The sequence below is a fragment of the Salvelinus fontinalis genome, chromosome 37 (assembly GCF_029448725.1).
Source record: "Salvelinus fontinalis isolate EN_2023a chromosome 37, ASM2944872v1, whole genome shotgun sequence".
NCBI classification, from domain to species: Eukaryota; Metazoa; Chordata; class Actinopteri; order Salmoniformes; family Salmonidae; genus Salvelinus; species Salvelinus fontinalis.
Genome location: NC_074701.1, coordinates 9,850,828 through 9,873,188, shown reverse-complemented (window position 1 = coordinate 9,873,188; position 22,361 = coordinate 9,850,828). Strand labels below are relative to the sequence as shown.

Here is a 22,361-nt window from a genome sequence, read left to right as displayed (position 1 = left end):
ACACAATACATGTATGTTTTGTTCGATAAATTTCATATTTATATCCAAAAATCTAAGTTTACATTGGCGCATTATGTTCAGTAATGTTTTCCCTCCAAAACATCCGGTGATTTTGCAGAGAGCCACATCAATTTACAGAAATACTCATAATAAACATTGATAAAAGATACAAGTACTACACATGGAACTTAGATAAACTTCTCCTTAATGCAACTGCTGTGTCAGATTTCAAAAAAACTTTACGGAAAAATCACACCATGCAATAATCTGAGTACGGCGCTCAGACACAAAAACAAGCCATACAGGTACCCGCCATGTTTTGGAGTCAACAGAAGTCAGAAATAGCATTATAAATATTCACTTACCTTTGATGATCTTCATCAGAATGCTCAGAATTCCTCCCAGGAATCCCAGTTCCACAATAAATGTTTGTTTTTGTTCGATAAAGTCCATTATTTATGTCCAAATACCTCCTTTTTGTCATCTAGTGGAAGCTGTAGGAAGTGCAATATGACCCCATAGACACTGTATATTGGATAGGCAAACCTTCAAACCTCAGATTTCCCACTTCCTGGTTGGATTTTCGTCTCAGGTTTTTGCCTGCCATATGAGTTCTGTTATACTCACAGATATCATTCAAACAGTTTTAGAAACTTCAGAGTGTTTTCTATCCACATCTACTAATAATATGCATATCTTAGCTTCTGGGCCTGAGTAGCAGGCAGTTTACTCTGGGCACCTTATTCATCCAAGCTACTCAATACTGCCCCCAGTCATAAGAAGTAAAAAAAAAATTGGTTACTACCTGATTCCATATGGGTTTTTTCATCGTTTTGATACCTTCACTATTATTCTACAATGTAGAAAATAGTAAAAATAAAATAAAACCCTTGAATGAGTAGGTGTGTCCAAACTTTGGACTGGTACTGTAACTGTTGACTTAGTGTTAGGTGGCACTTCAACGTGTCGTGGAGTTCTTTCAGTATCTGCTCAAATAAGTGTTCTTACTCTTTAGTAACCTTTTGTTCAACTCTCCCTCTCCACCCTGCTCTCTATCCTCTTCCCTCCTCTCTCTTTTGCTCTCTCCTCCTACTCCTCCACTCAAACTTATTTCCCCTCATCCCTCTCTCTCCACATCTCCCTTCCCTCCTCCACTCTCTCCCCCAGGCTCTGGTCGTATCGAACGACGCCCGTAAGGAGTCGACGGTCGGGGAGACGGTGAACCTGATGTCAGCCGACGCTCAGCGATTCAATGACGTTGTTAACTTCATCCACCTGCTGTGGTCGTGCCCACTGCAGATAGCACTCGCTATCGCCTTCCTATGGATAGAGCTTGGGCCTGCTGTACTGGCTGGATTGGCTGTCATGGTCCTCATGGTGCCCATCAATGGTCTGCTGGCCAACATGTCCAAGAACGTTCAGGTTAGGAAGGGGAAAAGGGGGAAGAGGGGTGGAAAAAGGGGAGGGAGAAGGTAGGGGAGAGGGAGGTAGAATCTGCGATGCTGGCTGTCATGGTTCTGGAGGAGGAATAACAAGAGTGAGGGGAGGATGGGGGAGGGAGAGGCTGATGTGTTGGACTGGAAGTCTCAGGAGCCCCTGGAATTTGCTACGATATTATCATACCGCACAAACGTGAATTGCTCTCCACTGTGCTAAATCTAAATGGTGCAGCTTCAACAACCGTATTCTACATGAACTGATCTGTTTCTGGGGTTATTGGGTGTATGAGTTAATGAACTGTCATCAACAGCAGTTAGTGCAAAACCTTCTTACCTCACGTTCCTATTTCTGTCTGTGTCTCTATTTCCAGATTGAGAACATGAAGTACAAAGACAAACGGATGAAAATCGTGAACGAGATGCTGAATGGCATCAAGGTATTAGCTTGAATAATAATACGGTTCAATATACCTAATTAAAAGTATGCTAGCGCAATGGTGTGTGCTTGTCCTACTTCAAATCTACAGTTTTCTTCGTCCCAGCACTAAACAGTGCATTTGACTATATATCTTAGAGATATTCTATCAACAGTACATTATTAAGAGTACTTGAGGTAGAGGCCAATCTAAAATGGCATGCCATTAGTACGTTCGCTGTTGGAGCTAATTGCAGGTAGTCAAGGTATTATAGTGCTCAATGGTAAGATCACATTTTCCTACCATCACATCTAAGCCAATATGACACCAATTTAGATGAAACCTTGCTGTCTGAGAAGGTTTGAATCCTAAGCAACCTGCTTACATGTTGCTTGATGTACAATAGACCAACATAGCTACTGTAGTAGGCCAAAGTTGTGTGCTGGAAAACCTTGGTAGAGCATGGGTGAAGTAGGCCTTGTGATGCTCATCTGAATTTATTACATTTTTCGGCTTCAGACCTGCCTACTCACTTTGTGTTGAATTATAATAGTTTTGTAGTACTTTAATATTATTTACTATACATTTTTAGTATTGTAAGATTATAATATTGTAATATTTATTGAGCTTTCAGGCTTTACATGTGTGTGTGCACACGTGCAGGCTTTTTATGGTTTATTGAAAACGAAAATGGCTGTGAGGTGCTGCTGCTTTATGCTGCTGCTTTGTGCACATTTAAACCCCCCAAGGACATGGCTCTGAACTAAAGAGCCACATCAGACTTTCTCACCTGCCTTTCCCACCCGTTCCACCTCCCCCTCTCCTTTTCTCATTTCCCTACCTCTCTCCCTCTTCTTCTCTCCTTCCCACTCCCCCTTTCCTCTCCTCCCTCCCTCACTCCCTTCCCTCATTCTCTCTCTTATTCCCCCCTTCCTACCTCTCACTCTCTCCCTCCCCATCCCACTCTCCAGATCCTGAAGCTATATGCATGGGAACCATCATTCCAGAACCAGGTGATGGGGATCAGAGAACAAGAGCTAGTGGTCATGAGGAAGTTTGCCTACCTCTCGTCCGTCTCCACCTTCATCTTCTCCTGCGCCCCTGCCCTGGTGAGTACTGAGATAAAAGGAGAGAGAGAGACACACACACACACACACACTCTAACTAACCCGTGTGTGTCTCCAGGTCTCCTTGGCAACCTTTGCAGTGTTTGTAGCAGTGGACTCGGAGAACGTTCTGGATGCAGGGAAAGCCTTCACCTCCATCTCTCTGTTCAACATCCTCCGCTTCCCTCTGGCCTTCCTGCCCATGCTCATAGCGGCAATGGTGCAGGTAGGACAGCACACACGCACGCACACACACACACATACGTCCACACACATGCACACACACATCTTACATTTATATTCAAGTTTAAATGACTTGTTTTTAGTTCATTTTGCTTACCCCAAAAATGCATTTACTTCAAGATACTTTGTCTTGTATGAAGATATTCTGACTTGTATCAAAAAAAATGTGGGTTCAAGTAAGCAAAATGATATACCAGTGCAGGAATATAAATTAGCTTGGTAAAACACACACACTCCCTAAATATACCAGTGTGTTTGTCCCTCCAGACCAGTGTTTCGAAGACGCGTCTGGAAAAGTTCCTGGGAGGAGACGACCTGGACACCAACATCGTGCGTCACGACCCCAGCTTCAGTAGGTCAAGGGTCAAATGTCACACACTTTGTTACATGCTCTTTAACCCCATAAAGGAAAACACTGATACGGTTTCCCAGAGACAGATTAAGCCTAGTCCCATGGACTAAGAAGCATTTTCAATTGAGAATCTCCATTTAGTCAAGGACTAGTTTTAATCTGTGCCCGGAAAACCATCCCTTTATGTCAATACTTTAGTTGCATTAGTTGCATTTAGTTTGCCGGTATAATGAAACCAGTGGCATAGTGGTCAATAGTGCAAACAGCCAAGTTAAATCAAGCACCCCTCAAACCACAGGAAGCTGCGGAGGGGAGGACTGCTCATAATAGTGGCCGGAATGGAGCGAATGGAAAGGCATCAGACACATGGAAACCGTGATTGTTGACCTATTTGATCCCATCCCACCTATTCCGCTCCAGCCGTTAACATGAGCCCGTCCTCCCCAATCAAGGGGCCACCAACCTCCTGTGCCTCAAACGTGTGTCTATGTCTGTTCCCAGACACAGCCGTGAGTGTCTGTAATGGAACCTTCGCTTGGGAGAAAGACGCTGAACCTGTTCTCAAAAAGTGAGTTTCCGTCCTCTGTGAGTGCGTGTCTGTTTTAACAGAGAAGTCGTATCAAATCAAAGCGTATCGTCATATGCACTGGATACAGCGTACTGTACACAGTACAATGAATTGCTAACTTTCAGTTTAACCTCTCCTGTCAGTACAGCAGCAATTAAAAGTATAAAAAAGCATTCAATAAATACTCAGATATGCATTGAGAGGTGTGGCTTTTGCAATCATCACCTCTGCTTTGTTAAACGTGTTGTGTTTGTGTGTGTGTGTGTGTGTGTGTCAGTGTGTCATTGGAAATTAAGCCCGGCAAGCTGGTAGCAGTGGTGGGAGTGGTGGGTTCTGGGAAATCTTCTCTGATATCAGCAATTCTGGGAGAGATGCACAGCTCAAAGGGCTTCATCAATGTACAGGTAACATACACACGCACGTCATGCAGGTAATAATAATATTAGTTTTTACTGCTTTTATACTCACATTAAATACTCAAATTAGTCAGTATGACCTATTTTTAAATAATTTATTGAGTTGACAATAAATGACCAGTGAAATATATAGTTTTTACATGGTCAGCCATAATGTATGTCTTCCCTGGAACAAATTAGGGTTAAGCTCCTTGCTCAAGGGCAAATCGACAGATTTTTCACCTTGTCGGCTCAGTTATTTCAAACCCGTGACCCTTCGGTTACTGACTCAACGCTCTAACTGCTAGGCTACCTGCCTTAAGTTAGATACAGTGCTTGACAAAACTCACAACTCTGGTCCAATTTGAAGATCTGCAGCCTCACAGTTAACCTTTCCAATATAAGAACGCTGAAAAAAATGATGATTGCGCACGCTGCAGGTCGATGGAACCGTTTGCCAGTGATGTGAATTGAATTGGCTGCACCTCCTTACTTGGATAGTGAAGCTTACATTTTAAATGTGTCTCTATACTCCAGCCCTTTGGATTTGAGATCAAATGTTTTATATGAGGACACAGTACAGGATGTAACCTTTTATTTAAAGGCATGTTCATACATATCTGTTTAAACATTTAGAAATGAAAGCTCTTTATGTATCTAGTCCGCCATTTGAAGAAGTCATAAGTATTTAGGCAAATTCACTTATAGTGTATTAAAGTAATCAAACGTTTATTATTTGGTCCCATATTCCTGGCACGCAATGACTATATCAGGCTTGTAACTCTACAAAGTTGTTGGATGCATTTGTAGTTTGATTTGGTTGTTTGGGGTTATGTTCTGCCCAATAGGAACTGAATGGTGAATGACGACTGCAGTAATTTTCTTTCTAGGTGATTAGATGTTTCTGAATAATTCTAAATGAATCCGATATGCCACGATTTAGAAAAATGCCATGAATAACAGTGAGTGAGAAAGTTACAGAGGCTACAAAAACAAAACATGCTAACATCTCACCATTCCCAATGACAGGGGCCGTTAGCATTTTTTGGGGGCATTCACACTGATATAGGTCTACTGTATAAGGCATTATGTCTGAGCTATGGACGTGCCAAACATTGTCAATAAGCAAGTTTAAATTCACTATTGATGAGACCTAAAAAGACAGTAAGTAATTTCAATCAAATTCTAATAAAAATAAACAACAACTTGTTTTTAAATGGGCTATGTCTAATTACAGTTACAGGCACCATAATTGTTTCCCATGGGCATATAATATTCAAATCACATTTTATTAGGCCTAAGACAACGATGACTGTGGAACTTTTCACAGGAGCTGGAAAACGATCCAATATAAAGAGAAAGGTGGAATGTCCCCCACTGTTACGGCTCCCAAATATATTTATAGATAAGCTTACTATCTCTGTTGATATGGCCAGTAGTGAGCTTTGCCACGTGAAAAGTAAACAAACAAACAGGCAAATATAGCCTACAAATAGATTCAGACCCACAGAATACCCTCGATTTGACAGTTAGGTACAACAGAGGAAAGTGGAAGATGCATTTTTTGATAAAATTATAAAGAAAAACAATAAGCAGTCTTTTTAAATAACTTGTTGTTCCTTAACAGGCTTCCCACAGTCACTGATACCTTTCATGCAATGGGCATTGCACATAATGAGTCCAAACGTTTCACAGAAGCTGGACAAAAAGGATGTCCAATTTAAATTAGAAAGGGGAATGTCTGACAGTTTTGCTCCTTGTGATATTTTAATACAACTTTGGTGATGTACGAAAGGCTACTTTGTGCGCCTCCGCTGGAAAAATCAATGCTATAACCAATTGTGTTGCAGCTACCACCAGCTTTTGGTCAGTCTTAAATATCCCTAGTTGCGCTAACCGAATTTGGCCTATTGGTGCACGTTTTTAAGCAAACACCTCAAATATGTCCACCCCTTAAATTAAATTGCAAAACTAATGTGCATTTGACACTTCCGCCCACTTACCGCCAGCAGAAAATAGAGCCCTATAAGTGAATTTGTCCAAATACTTTACTGTTATATATTCTGTACTGTTGCCTGATATTAAAATCCAAAATGCTGGAGTATAGAGCCAAATTGAAAAATGCAGCTTTACTGTCAAAATACATATGGAGGAGAATGTAAATGTCATTGCTAAAACTCTCTCTCTCCTCTTGCACTCACTCCCCTCCCTCTTTTCCCATCCACTCCCTCTCTCTGTCTCCCACACTCCTTCCTCCCACCCCTTCCCTCTTCTCTCTCCCCTTCCGTCTCTGCTCTCTCCAGGGGTCGGTAGCCTTCGTGCCCCAACAGGCCTGGATCCAGAACGCCACTCTCAGGGACAACATCCTGTTTGGCTACCCACTGGAGGACTCTCGTTTCCAGGCTACGCTGGACGCCTGCGCCCTGGGGCCCGACCTGGAGCTGCTGCCTGGGGGAGACCAGACTGAGATCGGGGAGAAGGTGAGAGATGACTGGATGGTCTGGAGGTGGTTAGGGGAGAGGGGCTGGTGCTAAGGAGAACGCACTGAGATTGGGTCTGCATCCCAAATGGGCCCTTGAATCATAATCGGTCAGTAGGTACACTAAAAACAACAAATCCACGTGCCAGTGATGATGGACCCTGTTTTTCCATCAACACAGCTCATTTAAATGCAAAAACGATGTTCTATCTCTATGGATAACAGCGTCTCTCATGTCCAGCTAATGACCATGGTGGGGTCAATTTCATTTCAATTCTGTCAACTCAAGAAGTAAGCTGTACAGCTAATTTTAATGCCAATGCCATAGAGATTCAACTATGTTTTCTCTCTATAGCTAATGCCATCTCTCGTGTCCAGGTAATGACCTACGTATGTCCCCGTTTCCCTCCCCTTTCCTCCGCTCTCTTCTCCTCCCTTCCCCTCTCCTTTCCTCCCCCAGGGTATTAACCTCTCCGGGGGTCAGAAGCAGCGTGTGAGCCTGGCCAGGGCGGCCTACAGCCAGGCTGACGTTTACCTGCTGGATGACCCTCTCTCAGCTGTAGACTCTCATGTGGGCAAACATCTGTTTGAGGAGGTGGTGGGACCTAAAGGCATACTCAAAGATAAGGTGAGTAGAATGGCTAACCAAATAAATTAGATAAATTAGATCAATAGACAGACAGATGAATGGATGGACGGACTTTCTGATCCCTCAGTGGACTTGTGACCCATGGAGTACAGTTTTTCTCCTCTCCTCCACCTTCTCCTATTTCTCCTGCCCAACTTCCTCTCATCCCCCTCCCTCGTCTCCTCCTCCTCCTCCTCTTCCTTATCCTCCTCCTCTCTTACTCTTTCTCCCTCTGTAGACCCGTATCTTGGTGACCCATGGAGTGAGCTTCCTGCCCTACGTGGATGAGATCGTTGTACTGAAAGATGGATGTGTTTCTGAGGTCGGGTCATACCAAAGTCTCAAGGACAGCAAGGGGGCTTTCTCTGAGTTCCTGGACACCTATGCTAAAGAGGAGGGCAAGAAACACACTGGTGAGTGTGTGTGTATAACTGGTTTTGTGTTTGTGTGTGTGTGTAACTGGCAGTGTGTGTGTGTATATAACTGGTTGTGTGTATGTGTTTATCAACAGACCCAACCTCTGATGGTGAGGAGGTGGGGGTGGTCCCTGATTTACAGGATCCTCAGGCCGACACCCCTCCTGAAGACATCGTCTCAATGACCCTGAAGAGAGAGAGCAGCATCCGACGCAGCCAACGCAATGGAAGGTATTAGAGAGAGAGAGAGAGTGGAAGAGGGAGAAAGTCTGAAATGACTCTTTAGTTCAGAGCCAGATCCCTGGGTGGTTAAAGGGTGGACAAAAAAGCAGCACTTCACAGCCATTTTTAATAAACGGGCTCTGGAGCCCTGCCAGCCACAAGGAGTTGCTAGAGTGCGATGAGACCTCCCCGGCTAAACTCTTCCCTAGGCCGGACGACGCTGGGCCAATTGTGCACCGCCCAATGGGACACCGCCTGGGATCGAACCCGGGTCTGTAGTGACACCTACAGTAGTGCCTTAGGCCGCTGTGCTACTCGGGAGGCCTGTTGGTTATTTTATTAAAGAAAAAGCATATGCTTCTCTGCATCTACAGTATGTAAAAATCTGGGTAAAAGATGAAAAGGAATGTGTGTCTTATTCAGTACATGTAGTAATTGCTTGCTTTCTAAAGTCAAAAAATCTAAAAGATGGTTTGACAAGCTAGCTACTATAACTTGATTGATAGTGCAACAGTATAACTTTACGTCCATCCCCTCGCCCATACCCGGGCGCGAACTGACACCCACGAAGCATCGTTACCCATCGCTCCACAAAAGCCGCGGCCCTTGCAGAGCAAGGGGAACCACTACTTCAAGTCTCAGAGCAAGTGACGTCACCGATTGAAAGGCTATTGGCGCGCACCACCGCTAACTAGCTAGCCATTTCACATCCGTTACAATAGCCTGAAATGGATTCTTGGTAGCAAGTTATTGCTATAATTTTTTGTATTAATATTAGTATTTACAACACATACAACACAATCAAACTAACCAAACAACAAAACAAACATCATGCAAACATGACACATTGTTCTCTCTCATCCTGGTCCAAATAATTTTACTCATAAAGGCATATTTCTATACTTTCCTTTATTTTCTTTGCATATCACATTTTCATCCTAACAATAAATCAAAATAAGAATGTTGCATATATGGGCGGGCTGCATTGAAATTTCAAAAACAAAAAATATATAAATAGTTACTTAAAATTATGAATAATTATAAAGTTGCTCATTATATACATGATTTTTATGAATGACATATTATTGATTTGTATAATGACTTTGTATCGATACATATGATTGGCGCCGGAGGAGATGACTGCTGTTTTACGGGCTCCTAACCGATTGTGCTATTGTGTGTTTTTTTTGTGCATTATTTGTAACTTATTTTGCACATAATGTTTCTGCCACCATCTCGAATAACCGAAAAGAGCTTCTGGATATCAGAACAGCGATTACTCACCTCGTACTGGATGAAGATGTTTTCTTTAACGAGTTGGACGCAAAGGATTTACTTCAGACACCGGACAAGGCCCAAATCCCCGTCATTGAAGAGGAGACAGAGATATAGGTGTCGTAGGTCGGGATTCCTTGTAAGAATCCGACGGCGAGTGGGTAACCTGTTTCTACCATCAGTCCTGTTTGCCAACGTGCAATCATTGGATAATAAACTGGATGAGCTCCGATCAACGGGACATTAAAAACTGTAATATCTTATGTTTCACCGAGTCGTGGCTGAACGATGACATGGATAATATACAGCTGGCTGGGTTTACGCTGCATCGGCAAGATAGAATAGCTGCCTCCGGTAAGACAAGGGGTGGTGGTCTGTGTATATTTGTCAATAACAGCTGGTGCACAAAATCTAATATTAATATTTTTCCTCGCCTGAGGTAGAGTATCTAATGATAAGCTGTAGACCACGCTATTTAGCAAGAGAGTTTTCATCTCTATTTTTCGTAGCTGTCTATTTACTGCCACAAACCACTGTTGGCACGAAGACCGCACTCAACGAGCTGTATAAGGCCATAAGCAAACAAGAAAATGCTCATCCAGAGGCGGCGCTCCTAGTGGCCGGGGACTTGCAGGGAAACTTAAATCCGTTTTACCTCATCTCTACCAGCTTTCTACCAGCATGTTACATGTACAACCAGAGAAAAGAAAACTCTAGACCACCTTTACTGCACACATAGCGCTCCATTTGGCAAATCTGACCATAACTCTATCCTCCTGATTCCTGCTTACAAGCAAAAACTAAAGCAGGAAGTACCAGTGACTCGCTCAATACAGAAATGGTCAGATAACACAGATACTAAGCTACAGGACTGTTTTGCTAGCACAGACTGGAATATGTTCTGGGATTCTTCTGATGGCATTGTGGAGTACACCACATCAGTCACTGGCTTCATCAATAAGTGCTTCAATGACGTCGTGCCCACAGTGACCGTACGTACCCCAACCAGAAACCATGGATAACAGGCAGCATCTGCACTAAGCTAAAGGGTAGAGCTGCCGCTTTCAAGGAGCGGGACTCTAACCTGGACGCTTACAAGAAATCAAGCTCTGCCCTCCGACGAACCATCAAACAGGCAGAGCGTCAATACAGGACTAATATTGAATCCAACCACACCGTCTCCGAAGCTCGTCGGATGTGGCAGGGCATGCAAACTATTATGGACCACAAAGGGAAGCACAACAGTGAGCCCAGTGACATGAGCCTACCAGATGAACTAAATTACTTCTATGCGGGCTTCGAGGCAAGCACCACTGAAGCATTCATGAGAGCACCAGCTGTTCTGGACGACTGTGTGATCACACTCTCCATAGCCGATGTGAGTAAGACCTTTAAACAGGTCAACATTCTCAAGGCCGCAGGGCCAGATGGATTACCAAGACGTGTACTCGGAGCATTCGCTGACCAACTGGCAAGTGTCTTCACTGACATTTTCAACCTGTCACTGACCGAGTCTGTAGTACCAACATGTTTCAAGCAGACCACCATAGTCCCTGTCCCCAAGAACACCAAGGTAACCTTCCTAAATTACTACCGACCCGTAGCACTCATGTCTGTAGTCAAATGATTTGAAAGGCTGGTCATCGCTCACATCAACACCATTGTCCCAGAAACCCTAGACCCACTCCAATTGGCATACCGCCCCAACAGATCCACAGATAACGCAATCTCTATTCCACAGTGTCCTTTCCCACCTTGACTAAAGGAACACCGTCGTGAGAATTTTATTCATTGACTACTTCTCAACGTTCAACACCATAGTGCCCTCAGAGCTCATCACTAAGCTAAGGACCCTGTGACTAAACACTTCTGCATCTGGATCCTGGACTTCCTGATGGGCCGCCCCCAGGTGGAAAGGGTAGGTAACAACACATCTGCCACGCTGATCCTCAACACGGGGGCCCCTCAGGGGTGCGTGCTTAGTCAACTCCTGTACTCCCTGTTCACCCACAACTTCCTGGCCAAGCACGACTCCAAAATCACCATTAAGTTTGCTGACGACACAGCAGTGGTTGGCCTGATCCCTGACAAGGATGAGAAAGCCTAAAGGGAGGAGGTCAGAGACTTGGCAGTGTGGCGCCAGGATTACAACCTCTCCCTCAATGTGATCAAGACAAAGGAGATGATTGTGGACTATAGGAAAAGGAAGGCGGAGCACGCCCCCATTCTCATCGACGGGGCTGTAGTGGAACGGGTTGAGAGCTTCAAGTTCCTTGGTGTCCACATCACCAATCAACTGTCATGATCCAAGCACACCAAGACAGTCGTGAAGAGGGCACGACAATGCCTATTCCCCCTCAGGAGACTGAAAAGATTTGGCATGGGTCCTCAGATCCTCAAAAATGTCTACAGCTGCACCATCGAGAGCATCCTGACTGGTTGCATCCCCGCCTGGTATGGCAACTGCTCGGCCTACGACCGCAAGGCACTACAGAAATGAAACCAACCTGGTCAGTTGAAATAAAAAGGTGAATATCTTAAAATCAATATTCAGTAAAGCGATTGGTCTATGGTTAAAGCATTGAGACAGGTATTTACACGCTTTATCAATGAGTGCTATAATTACATCCGCAGTAGTTCCATTTAAAATACCATTATCCCAAAAATAATTGTACACTCTAAGCCAGGGGTGTCAAACTCATTTCGCATCGTGGGCCACATACGGCCTAGGGAGATGTCAAGTGGGCCGGACCATTAAAATTATACCATACTCTGCTATAAATAACCAAAATATCATGTCTTTCCTTTGTTTTGGTGAAAGAAGCACAAGAACATTAGGAAAATATTGAAATTTAATGAACTATCCTTTTACAAAACATTTCATGAAACACCTCATATTTCCTTAGACAAATGTGCAATTTACTTTTATCATTCACAAATATGCATTGCAACTGATCCCACTGATTGTACAAAGGCACAAAACTTTAATTGGTACTGAAAAATATAGTAATGCACTTTAAGATTAAATGAGACTTTTAAAGAAAGGAATTTTTAAACCACTTACACATACGCATATAAAATCTAAATGTAATCCCTGCGTACACCTTACAAACTAAGGAGAGTGATTTTAAATGTGTAATGAAGAAAGTGTTCGCCTGTCCTGTAAATCTGTAAACTTCATACATGAAACATACATACACATACAATACATACTGAAAATTTATGGAGTTGTATGAACAGTAGAATTCCATCACACAACTTTTGTTTTGAAGCTGCTGACTAACATTAAAGTGCACATTTTTTAAATCACCACAGTAAGGATTCATCTTCACAGAGCTGTATTCTTTCAATGCAAACAGTATCTAAGGCAGCATTTTAAAGGTGTTAGTCTAGTCTGGACTTGTATTTGTTCCTGAAACTTGGCATCTTTTGGCCTGTACAAGTGCATCAACACCAGGTGTCATGTCCTGACTAGCTGTCACTTTCAGAATGTCATTTATGTGCTTGTTTGTGAGCCTTGAACGCATTTTTGTTTTATTGATATTCATCACTGAGAAAATTTGTTCACAAAGGTAGGTTGTCCCAAACATGCACAAAATTTTAGCAGCCAGGGCTGTTAATTTGGGGTACCCTGGTAGTAGATACTGATAAAATCTGTCCAGACCTACAGAGGCAAATTTGCCCTTCAAATCTGCATCACACTGCAAATCAATTATCTCTAGCTGAATTTCGACCGGCAGATCAGAAGCTTTAACTGTGAAAGGTGAGCGAAAAACTGAAAATTCTGTCTCAAGTTCACCAAATACCTGAAAACGTTTCTCAAACTCCCGCAGTAGTCCTGCAATTTTGTCTTTGTACCGTTTCATGTCCGCATCAGGTCTGGTCACACACACATCTCTCAGACAGGGGAAATGAGCAGGGTTGCCATTTGCCAGTTGCATCTCCCACAAAGTCAGCTTCAACTTAAATGCATGTATGTTGTCAGAAAACTGTGTGACAACTTTTTTGCGGCCTTGCAACATTTTGTTCAGATTGTTCAAGTGTTCAGTAATATCAACCAAGAATGCAAGGTCCCGTAGCCATTCCTGAGATTGTAATTCCAACACCGGTTTTCCTTTTTTCTCCATGAACTGTCCGATTTCCTCTCGTAGATCAAAGAAATGCCTCAGCACAGCGCCTTGGCTTAACCATCTCACTTCAGTGTGGTATGGCAGGCTGTGGGTAATGTTGCTGTCGCTGAGAAGTTTGTCAAACTGACGATGGTTCAGACCTCTGGACCGGATGAAATTTACAGTGCGAACAACCACCTCCATGACGTGGTCCATTTTCAGCGACTTGCAACACAATGCCTCCTGGTGCAAAATACAGTGAAATGTCCAGAAACGATCTCCTCCATTAAGGGCTTGTACTTTGTCTTTGAACTTTGTCGCGACACCTGCTTTCTTTCCGACCATGGATGGCGCGCCGTCTGTAGACAGGCTGACAGCGCGGGACCAGTCCACTCCAACTCTGTCCAATGCAGCAACGACAGAGCCGAAAATGTCCTCGGCTGTTGTGGTGTCCATCATTGGCACCAACTCAAGAAACTCTTCAGTAACAGTCAATGTCTCATCAACTCCTCGAATAAATATGGCCAGTTGGGCCACGTCTGTGATGTCAGTGCTCTCGTCAATTGCCACGGAAAATGCAATAAATGACTTGACTCTCTGTTTCAATTGACTGTCTAAATCTGCCGATAGTTCCGAAATCCTCTCTGCTATAGTATTCCTCGTCAGGCTAATATTGGCAAAAGCTTGTCGCTTCTCGGGACATACAAGTTCAGCCGCCTTCATCATGCATCGTTTAACAAAGTCACCGTCGGAATACGGCTTCGATGCTAATGCTATTTCGCTAGCAATTAGGTAGCTGGCTTTTACCGCTGCTTCACTGACTTCTCGGCTCTGGATGAAAGTTGACTGCTGTTTCCTCAGACCCGCCAGCAATTCGTTAATCTTATCTCTTCTCAGTTGTCCTTGCAAGCCGTCATATTTTTCGCTGTGATGAGTCTCGTAGTGGCGTCGAATATTATATTCCTTCAATACCGAAACTTGTTGCAAACACACCAAGCACGAAGGTTTTCCGTGCATCTCTGTAAATAAATAGGACGTGGTCCATTTTTCTTTGAAAATTCTACACTCCTTATCTACTTTTCTCCGTTTGGATAACGACATTTTGGCTAATGAGGGTGTAGCGGAGAGGTAGAGACCAAGGTATTAACAACGTCGTAACAAGCAGCAGATGGCGCATTGATACCGTCTGCTGTTTTCAGTCTGTCTCAGTGATGCGGCTTGTCTTCTACTCTGATAGAAAGAGTGCGCCCCTTAGCGGATAATCCATGAATTGCAGCGAATTAAAAATATTAATTCCATGTCTTTTATGCATTTTTTCCACTTTCAAATTATCCTGCGGGCCTGATCGAACCTCCTTGGGGGCCGGTTCCGGCCCGCGGGCCGTATGTTTGACACCCCTGCTCTAAGCAGTACTAGTGAAAAAAAGTATAGTTGCAAACTGCTTATGAAATTTTATATAAACATTACTTCCCGGTGCCTCATATTTTGGTAGCTCTAAATGGCATCTTGTATTTCTTGTATTGAAATTGGTTCATCCAATTGCGACTTAAGCTCATCATGCAACTTTGGTAACTTAATGCAATCCAAAAAATTCAAAAGGTCTTTCTCACTACAATAGGTTTTTGAGTTGTACAAATACTTACATAAGTATTCAGACCCTTTACTCAATATTTTGTTGAAGCACCTTTGGCAGCGATTACAGCCTCGAGTCTTCTTGGGTATGACGCTACAAGCTTGGCATACCTGTATTTGGGGAGTTTCTCCCATTCTTCTATGCAGATCCTCTCAAGCTCTGTCAGGTTGGATGGGGAGCATCGCTGCACAGCTATTTTCAGGTCCCTCCAGAGATGTTCGATTGGATCCAAGTCCGGGCTCTGGATGGGCCACTCAAAAACATTCAGAGGCTTGTCACAAAGCCACTCTGGCGTTGTCTTGGCTGTGGGCTTAGGGTCGTTGTCCTGTTGGAAGGTGAACCTTCAACCCAGTCTGAGGTCCTGAGCACTCTGGAGCCGGTTTTCATTAAGGATCTTTCCCTCAATCCTGACTAGTCTCCCAGTCCCTGCCGCTGAAAAACATCCCCACAGCATGATGCTGCCACCACCATGCTTCACCGTAGGGATGGTGCCATGTTTCCTCCAGATGTGACACTTGGCATTCAGGCCAAATCTTGGTTTCATCAAATCAAATCACAGGCGCCGAATACAACAGATTCAGAGCTTAGTGAAATTCTTACTTACAAGCCCTTAACCAACAATGCAGTTAAGAGAAATACCTACAATAATAAGAAATAAATAAGAAAGAAATAAATAAGAAAAGTAACAAATAATTAAAGAGCAGCAGTAATATAACAAAGGCGAGACTATATACAGGTGGTACCGTTACAGAGTCAGTGTGCGGGTGCACCGGTTAGTCGAGGTAATTGAGGTAATATGTACATGTAGGTAGTTATTAAAGTGACTGTGCATAGATAATAAACAGAGAGTAGCAGCAGCGTAAAATATAACGGGGGGAATGAAAATTATGTGAGCAGCCATTTGATTAGATATTTAGGAGTCTTATGGCTTAGGGTTAGAAGCTGTTTAGAAGCCTTTTGGACCTAGACTTGGCGCTCTGGTACCACTTGTCGTGCGGTAGCAGAGAGAACAGTCTATGGTGGCTGGAGTCTTTGACAATTTTTAGGGCCTTCCTCTGATACCGCCATGTATAGAGGTCCTGGATGGCAGGAAGCTTAGCCCAAACCAGAAACTTGTTTCTCATGGTCTGAGAGTCTTTAGGTGCCTTTTGGCAAACTGCAAGCGGGCAGTCATTTGCCTTTTACTGATGAGTGGTTTACGTCTGGCCACTCTACCATAAAAGCCTGACTGGTGGAGTACTGCAGAGATGGTTGTCCTTCTGGAAGGTTCTCCCATCTCCACAGAGGAACTCTGTCAGAGTGACCATCGGGTTCTTGGTCATCTACCTGACCAAGGCCCTTCTCCCCCGATTGCTCATTTTAGCCAGGCGGCCAGCTCTAGGAAGAGTTTTGTGGTTCCAAACTTCTTCCATTGTTCTTGGGGACCTTCAATGCTGCAGACGTTTTTAGTTACCCTTCCCCAGATGTCTTCCTCGAAACAATCCTGTTTCGGAGCTCTACGGACAATTCCTTCAACCTCATGGCTTGGTTTTTGCTCTGACATGCACTGTCAACTGTGGGACCTTATATAGACAGGTGTGTGCCTTTCCAAATCATGTCCAATCAATTGAATTGACCACAAGTGGACTCCAATCAAGTTGTGATGGATGATCAATGGAAACAGGATGCACCTGAGCTCAATTTCGAGTCTCATAGCAAAGAGTCTGAATACTTATTTAAATAAGGTATATCATAATTTTTTTTTTTAAATGTGCAAACATTTATTAAGTCCTGTTTTTGCGTTGTCATTATGAGGTATTGTGTGTAGATTGATGAGTGAAATGTTTTTCTCCATCCATTTTAGAATAAGGCTGTAACGTAACAAAATGTGGAAAAAGTGAAGGGGTCTGTATTCTCTCCGAATGCACTGTAATTACCTAATTCCAGCACTTTAATTTTCCTTTCCAACTCAGCTTCTTTTTCAAGTCGTTTCCTATTTTTCCAGACAGAATAACCTTGGATTGTATTCCTGAAAACAACCTTCAATAAATTGCTAGGTGGCTAGTAGTATTCCAGAGAAACAACAACAACAAAAATTGTTTATTTTTAATAACAGAACAAAGCCGAAGGGGCACGTGCCACTGTGCCCCCTGTGGGCATGACCCCTCTGCAAACAGAGAGGGCGGGCTAGAGAGAGAGAGAGAGCCTACTGCCATTTTCACTTTATTACATCATTTGTGAATGACTCCATCTTCTCTCTTTCCCATCCTTCCATCTTCCACAGTGAGAATCAATTAGTTCATTCCACCTTCCTAACATTTTCTCCTCCAATACCACTGACATTTAAGTGTTTGTGTTTATTATCAAATATACACTCACACTTTCCTCGCATTTTCTCCTCCATAAACACACCTCTTCTCCCAATCTGTGTGTGCGTGTGTTTCCCAGTGTTAGGTTGAGAAAGAACAGTTCCCTAAAGAAACCGAAGCAACCTGCTGATGACGAGACCAACAAAGGTCAGAGGCTGATCGAGAAGGAAAGCATGGAGACGGGACAGGTATATTGGCCTGTATTGGCTTAGAGCCTTGGTATGGAGGTGGGAAAAGTAAGACCACTTACTGTTTGTAGAACCCTTCAATAACCCAAAATCAAATGCTCTAATCTACAAACTCAGTGGCAACTGGTCATTCAAGGAATGAGAAATCATATGCACTCCAACGAGTCCTTCTAGTGGTAATAATAACCCCAAAACATCCTGTTGAAATTATAATTAGTTTATTATTAAAAGATAAAAAGCATTCAGAGGAAAAACCCCATCTAACAGTAAATATTCTCTCTTTGAAGTGTATATACAGTACCAGTCAACAGTTTGGACACACCTACTCATTCAAGGGTTTTTCTTTATTTTGACTATTTCTACGTTGTAGAATAATAGTGAAGACATCTAAGCTGTAATGTGTACTCTAGGAGTCGGGAAGCAAGTACAGGGAGTGATTTAGAAAAATAATAATGAAACATGGAACAAAACAAGAACCACGAGTGGCGTACAAATATGAAACAGAGTCAATAAAGCCTGGGGAAAGAACCAAAGGGATTGACAGATATAGGGGAGGTAATCAGGAAGGTGATGGAGTCCAGGTCTCATCAGGCGCATATGTGCGTAACAATGATGGCAGGTCTGCGTAATAATGAATAAACGAGTGCCGGAGAGGAGGAGCGGTAGTAGACGTGACACAAAACTATGAAATAACACATATGGAATCATGTAGTAACCAAAAAAGTGTTAAACAAATCAAAATATATTTGAGATTCTTCAAAGTAGCCACCCTTTGCCTTGATGACAGCTTTGCACACTCTTGGCATTCTCTCAACTAGCTTTATGAGATAGTTGCATTTCAATTAACAGATGTGCCTTGTTCATTTGTGGATTTTCTTTCCTTCTTAACGTGTTTGAGCCAATCAGTTGTGTTGTGACAAGGTAGGGGTGGTATACAGAAGATGGCCCTGTTTGGTAAAAGACCAAGTCCATATTATGGCAAGAACAGCTCAAATAAGCAAAGAGAAACGACAGTCCATCATTACTTCAAGACATGAAGGTCAGTCATTTCAGAAAATGTCAAGAACAGTCGCAAAAACCATCAAGCGCTATGATGAAACTGGCTCTCATGAGGCCCGCCACAGGAAAGGAAGACCCAGAGTCCAAACTTTTGACTGGTACTGTAGTTAAAATACATCCATCATTCTCTCTGTGTTGCCTCTCCCTCAATTCATTTAAAATCAAGGTGCTTTATTAACATGAAATATTATATTTTTCTGTCTCCCTTTATCTTTCTCCCTCTCTTTTTCTCTCTCCAGGTTAAGTTCTCGGTGTATCTCCAGTACCTACGTGCAATGGGCTGGGGCTACTCCACCATGTTCTTCCTGGTGTACTTCATCCAGAACGTTGCTTTCATTGGTCAGAACCTGTGGCTGAGTGACTGGACCAATGACGCAGAGGATTACTACAATAAGACCTACCCCAACTGGAAGAGGGACACTCGGATTGGTGTATTCGGTGCGCTAGGCGTGGCTCAAGGTAAGAGGAGAAGAAGAGAAAGAGAAAAGTTGCTTCATTGACCATGTTAAAGACACCTTATGAAGTAGGTGAGAGTGAGAGAAGAATAATACTGTGTTGTCCATTTGTAGAAATGGAAATGTGCTTTTTGGTAGATTTTATTATTAAAATAGTCTTCTCTCCTCACAACAGGTGTATTTGTATTCATGGGCACCCTGCTCCTGGCTAACGGCTCTATCAATGCGTCTCGTATCCTCCACACCCGGCTGCTCAACAACATTCTACGCGTTCCCATGATGTTCTTTGACACTACGCCATCCGGCAGGGTTGTCAACCGCTTTGCCAAGGTATAGGGGACAAACCTGCTACTGTGCTGTGTTCATTAGGCACCAAATGAGCAAAAAAACAGACTGAAACACAAAGGGACTATCTGGACTTCGGTCACAAATGTTTTCTTTTGCCAAATGTTTTAAAACGCTTTCTGTTGCGTGCCCTAATGAACGTAGCCCTGGCATATTTGAATATTACATTACCCCTGCGTTCACTTTATCATGGTTGGTGATGCCAATTATCGTTTTGATGTCACATCCTGTTTCCTGTTGTAGGATATATTCACAGTGGATGAGGCCATCCCCCAATCGTTTCGTTCGTGGGTCATGTGTTTCCTGGGTGTGCTTGGAACGCTGTTTGTCATCTGCCTGGCCACACCCATTTTCACCGCCATCATCATCCCTCTGGCTGTGGTCTACTACTTCGTTCAGGTAGAGAGAGAGAAAGAGAGAACAGAGTGTGTGGATGGGTGGGGTAGGAGGAGAGAGGGAGGGAAAGGGTGCACAGTGTTTTGAAGCCACTGCGCATCCATTTTTGTACTGCTCCACCATTGTAAAACATTTGGGAAGCTTTAGAAATGCATTTATTAATGGTAATATACATTTTTGCCAAGTATATAGGTATGTATATTCTAGTACAGACACCGTAATGCATACTTTTAAAGATGCCGCCTCACTCCTCGAGTTGTGTTTTCATTTTGAACTAAAACAAGGGGGTTGAGCCCTGAGCCGCCTTGTGCTGGCCTTCTGGGTAAGGTGTGTCTTTGCGCTAAATCCTACCCACTAACAACTCTGCTACCATGGCCCAGGAGCTGGAGAGGAAGAGAAAGTCACTTGCAAACTACAGCCGCCAGAAACAAACACAGAGCAGATGATGCCAACAAGCTTACTTTTTTGCAGATAAAAAGTCAGAACATTTCGACAGAAATAGGCATAATTCTCAGTTCTTGGATCCGAACCAAGACCAGAAACCAGATGAACATTGCAATACATTTTGAAAGATGGACTGGTAGGTAAGTGCTGGGTTGCGTTTTTAGAATGCTAGCTGGCTAGGTACGTTAGCTGCTTACCTTAGTGTGTTCAATGTTCAAACTAGCTAACATGGCTACTCTGTATTAGGACTGTTTTGTACTCAACGAAATCTAGTGATGGATACATCATGTCGCTACACTGCATGAACCCCACAAGATACCCAAATGCCTTTATTTAAACTAGCTAGTGTTAGCTAGCTAGCTAAAGCTAGATATGCAGATTGTTGACATAATAGTGTGTTTGGTTTGTAGATGATAATGTCATGCAGATGAGCCATTGTTTACTTGACTGGCCATGTTGAATAGTCATTCAGTCCTTTAAGCTGGGAAGTTCAAAGTAGGAATCAATGCCATGCTACATAGGCAATGTGCTGAACAGGTAAGCATCATGTAGTTAACTATTTTGCCCAATTACCAACAAAATAATTATTGAATCACAAAGAATAACCTCTTTTGATGTTGATTTTTCCACAACCACAACTTCTACAACCTCAGGTTCCCGTGAAATCAGACTGTCTCCACCAGTATCTCCCTGAAAAATATATGTTTGTTTGATATTACTGTACCGAAAGTTAGAGAGAATTTTTGGGGGGGCGGTGGTTCTGTGCCGAAAATGCTGTAGACCATCTAGCTGACTAGCATTATCATCTACTAACCAAACACACTATCGTGTCAACAATCTGCATATCTAGCTAACTAGCTAGCTGACATTAGCTATTTGAAATTAAGGCATTGGGCATCTTGTGGGGTTCATGCAGTATCGTTAGATTATTTTGAGTCCAAAACAGTTTGAATACAGAAGATGTTAGCTAGCTAGCTAAATAGCCGTGTTAGCTAGCTTGAACACTGAACACACGAAGGTTAGCAGCTAACTAGCTAGGATGCTAAAAACACAACCCATCACTTACCTACCAGTCCATGAGTACGGTGGCAATTTCGGTATCACTCTTCCATTTTTCTAAATTAATTTTCATCCGTTTCTGGATTGGTCATGATGAGCAGTCTTCTTGCCTCTTTTTCTATTTCATGAACTGAGAATGATGCTTATTTGTATCGACATTTTCAGAAAACATTGTCCCTGCTACCATGACAGTTTATCTGCAAACAAGTTAGCTAGCTATCTAGTTTGTTGGCTTTGGCTGCTCTGTGTTTGTTTCTGGCGGCTGTAGCTTGTAAGTGACCTTCCCTTCCTCTCCTGTTCCGGGTACCATGGCAGCAGGGTCATTTGAGTATGCGGGATTTGGCGCAAAGACGAACACACCTTGCCCAGAAAGTCTTCCCAGAAGAGTGGAGGCTGTTTTTAGATGCAAACGGGGGACCAACTCCATATTCATGCCCATGCTTTTGGAATGAGATGTTCGATGAGCAGGTGTCCACATACTTTTGGTCATGTAGTGTAGCATCAGCAATCTAGGGTTTATATACAGTACATCATTTGGACTGAGAGGAATGAGGGAGAGGATGGAAAAGAGAGGGGTGGCCAGAAAAAGATGCGCACTGTATTCCGGATAATATCTCATATCCCGGTTAGTCTTATTCAGTGTAAGATGTTTATATGCACCTTTGATATCCCGCTTACAAGTATCCCTATATCCACAAATAAACAGAATATTCCTAATTTGCCCAGGGACAGCGTAATGACATTTTGACATGTGGTTTTTAAGTCTCATTTAGATATAGTATTTGT

The 22,361-nt window shown here is 43.0% G+C and overlaps 1 protein-coding gene across 1 annotated transcript in view; it reads left to right on the top strand.

The window, feature by feature from the left end:
• Nucleotides 1-22,361, top strand: part of abcc2 (ATP-binding cassette, sub-family C (CFTR/MRP), member 2) — a 53,043-nt gene that overhangs the window by 14,051 nt on the left and 16,631 nt on the right. The window contains exons 10-24 of the mRNA XM_055901858.1: nucleotides 1,168-1,422; nucleotides 1,811-1,876; nucleotides 2,827-2,964; nucleotides 3,041-3,187; nucleotides 3,472-3,556; nucleotides 4,058-4,124; nucleotides 4,402-4,528; nucleotides 6,823-6,999; nucleotides 7,459-7,626; nucleotides 7,865-8,039; nucleotides 8,138-8,273; nucleotides 17,709-17,817; nucleotides 19,116-19,335; nucleotides 19,507-19,661; nucleotides 19,920-20,075. Of these exons, the coding sequence (XP_055757833.1) occupies nucleotides 1,168-1,422; nucleotides 1,811-1,876; nucleotides 2,827-2,964; nucleotides 3,041-3,187; nucleotides 3,472-3,556; nucleotides 4,058-4,124; nucleotides 4,402-4,528; nucleotides 6,823-6,999; nucleotides 7,459-7,626; nucleotides 7,865-8,039; nucleotides 8,138-8,273; nucleotides 17,709-17,817; nucleotides 19,116-19,335; nucleotides 19,507-19,661; nucleotides 19,920-20,075 (2,181 nt within the window). The remainder of the gene's footprint in view (nucleotides 1-1,167; nucleotides 1,423-1,810; nucleotides 1,877-2,826; nucleotides 2,965-3,040; nucleotides 3,188-3,471; nucleotides 3,557-4,057; nucleotides 4,125-4,401; nucleotides 4,529-6,822; nucleotides 7,000-7,458; nucleotides 7,627-7,864; nucleotides 8,040-8,137; nucleotides 8,274-17,708; nucleotides 17,818-19,115; nucleotides 19,336-19,506; nucleotides 19,662-19,919; nucleotides 20,076-22,361) is intronic.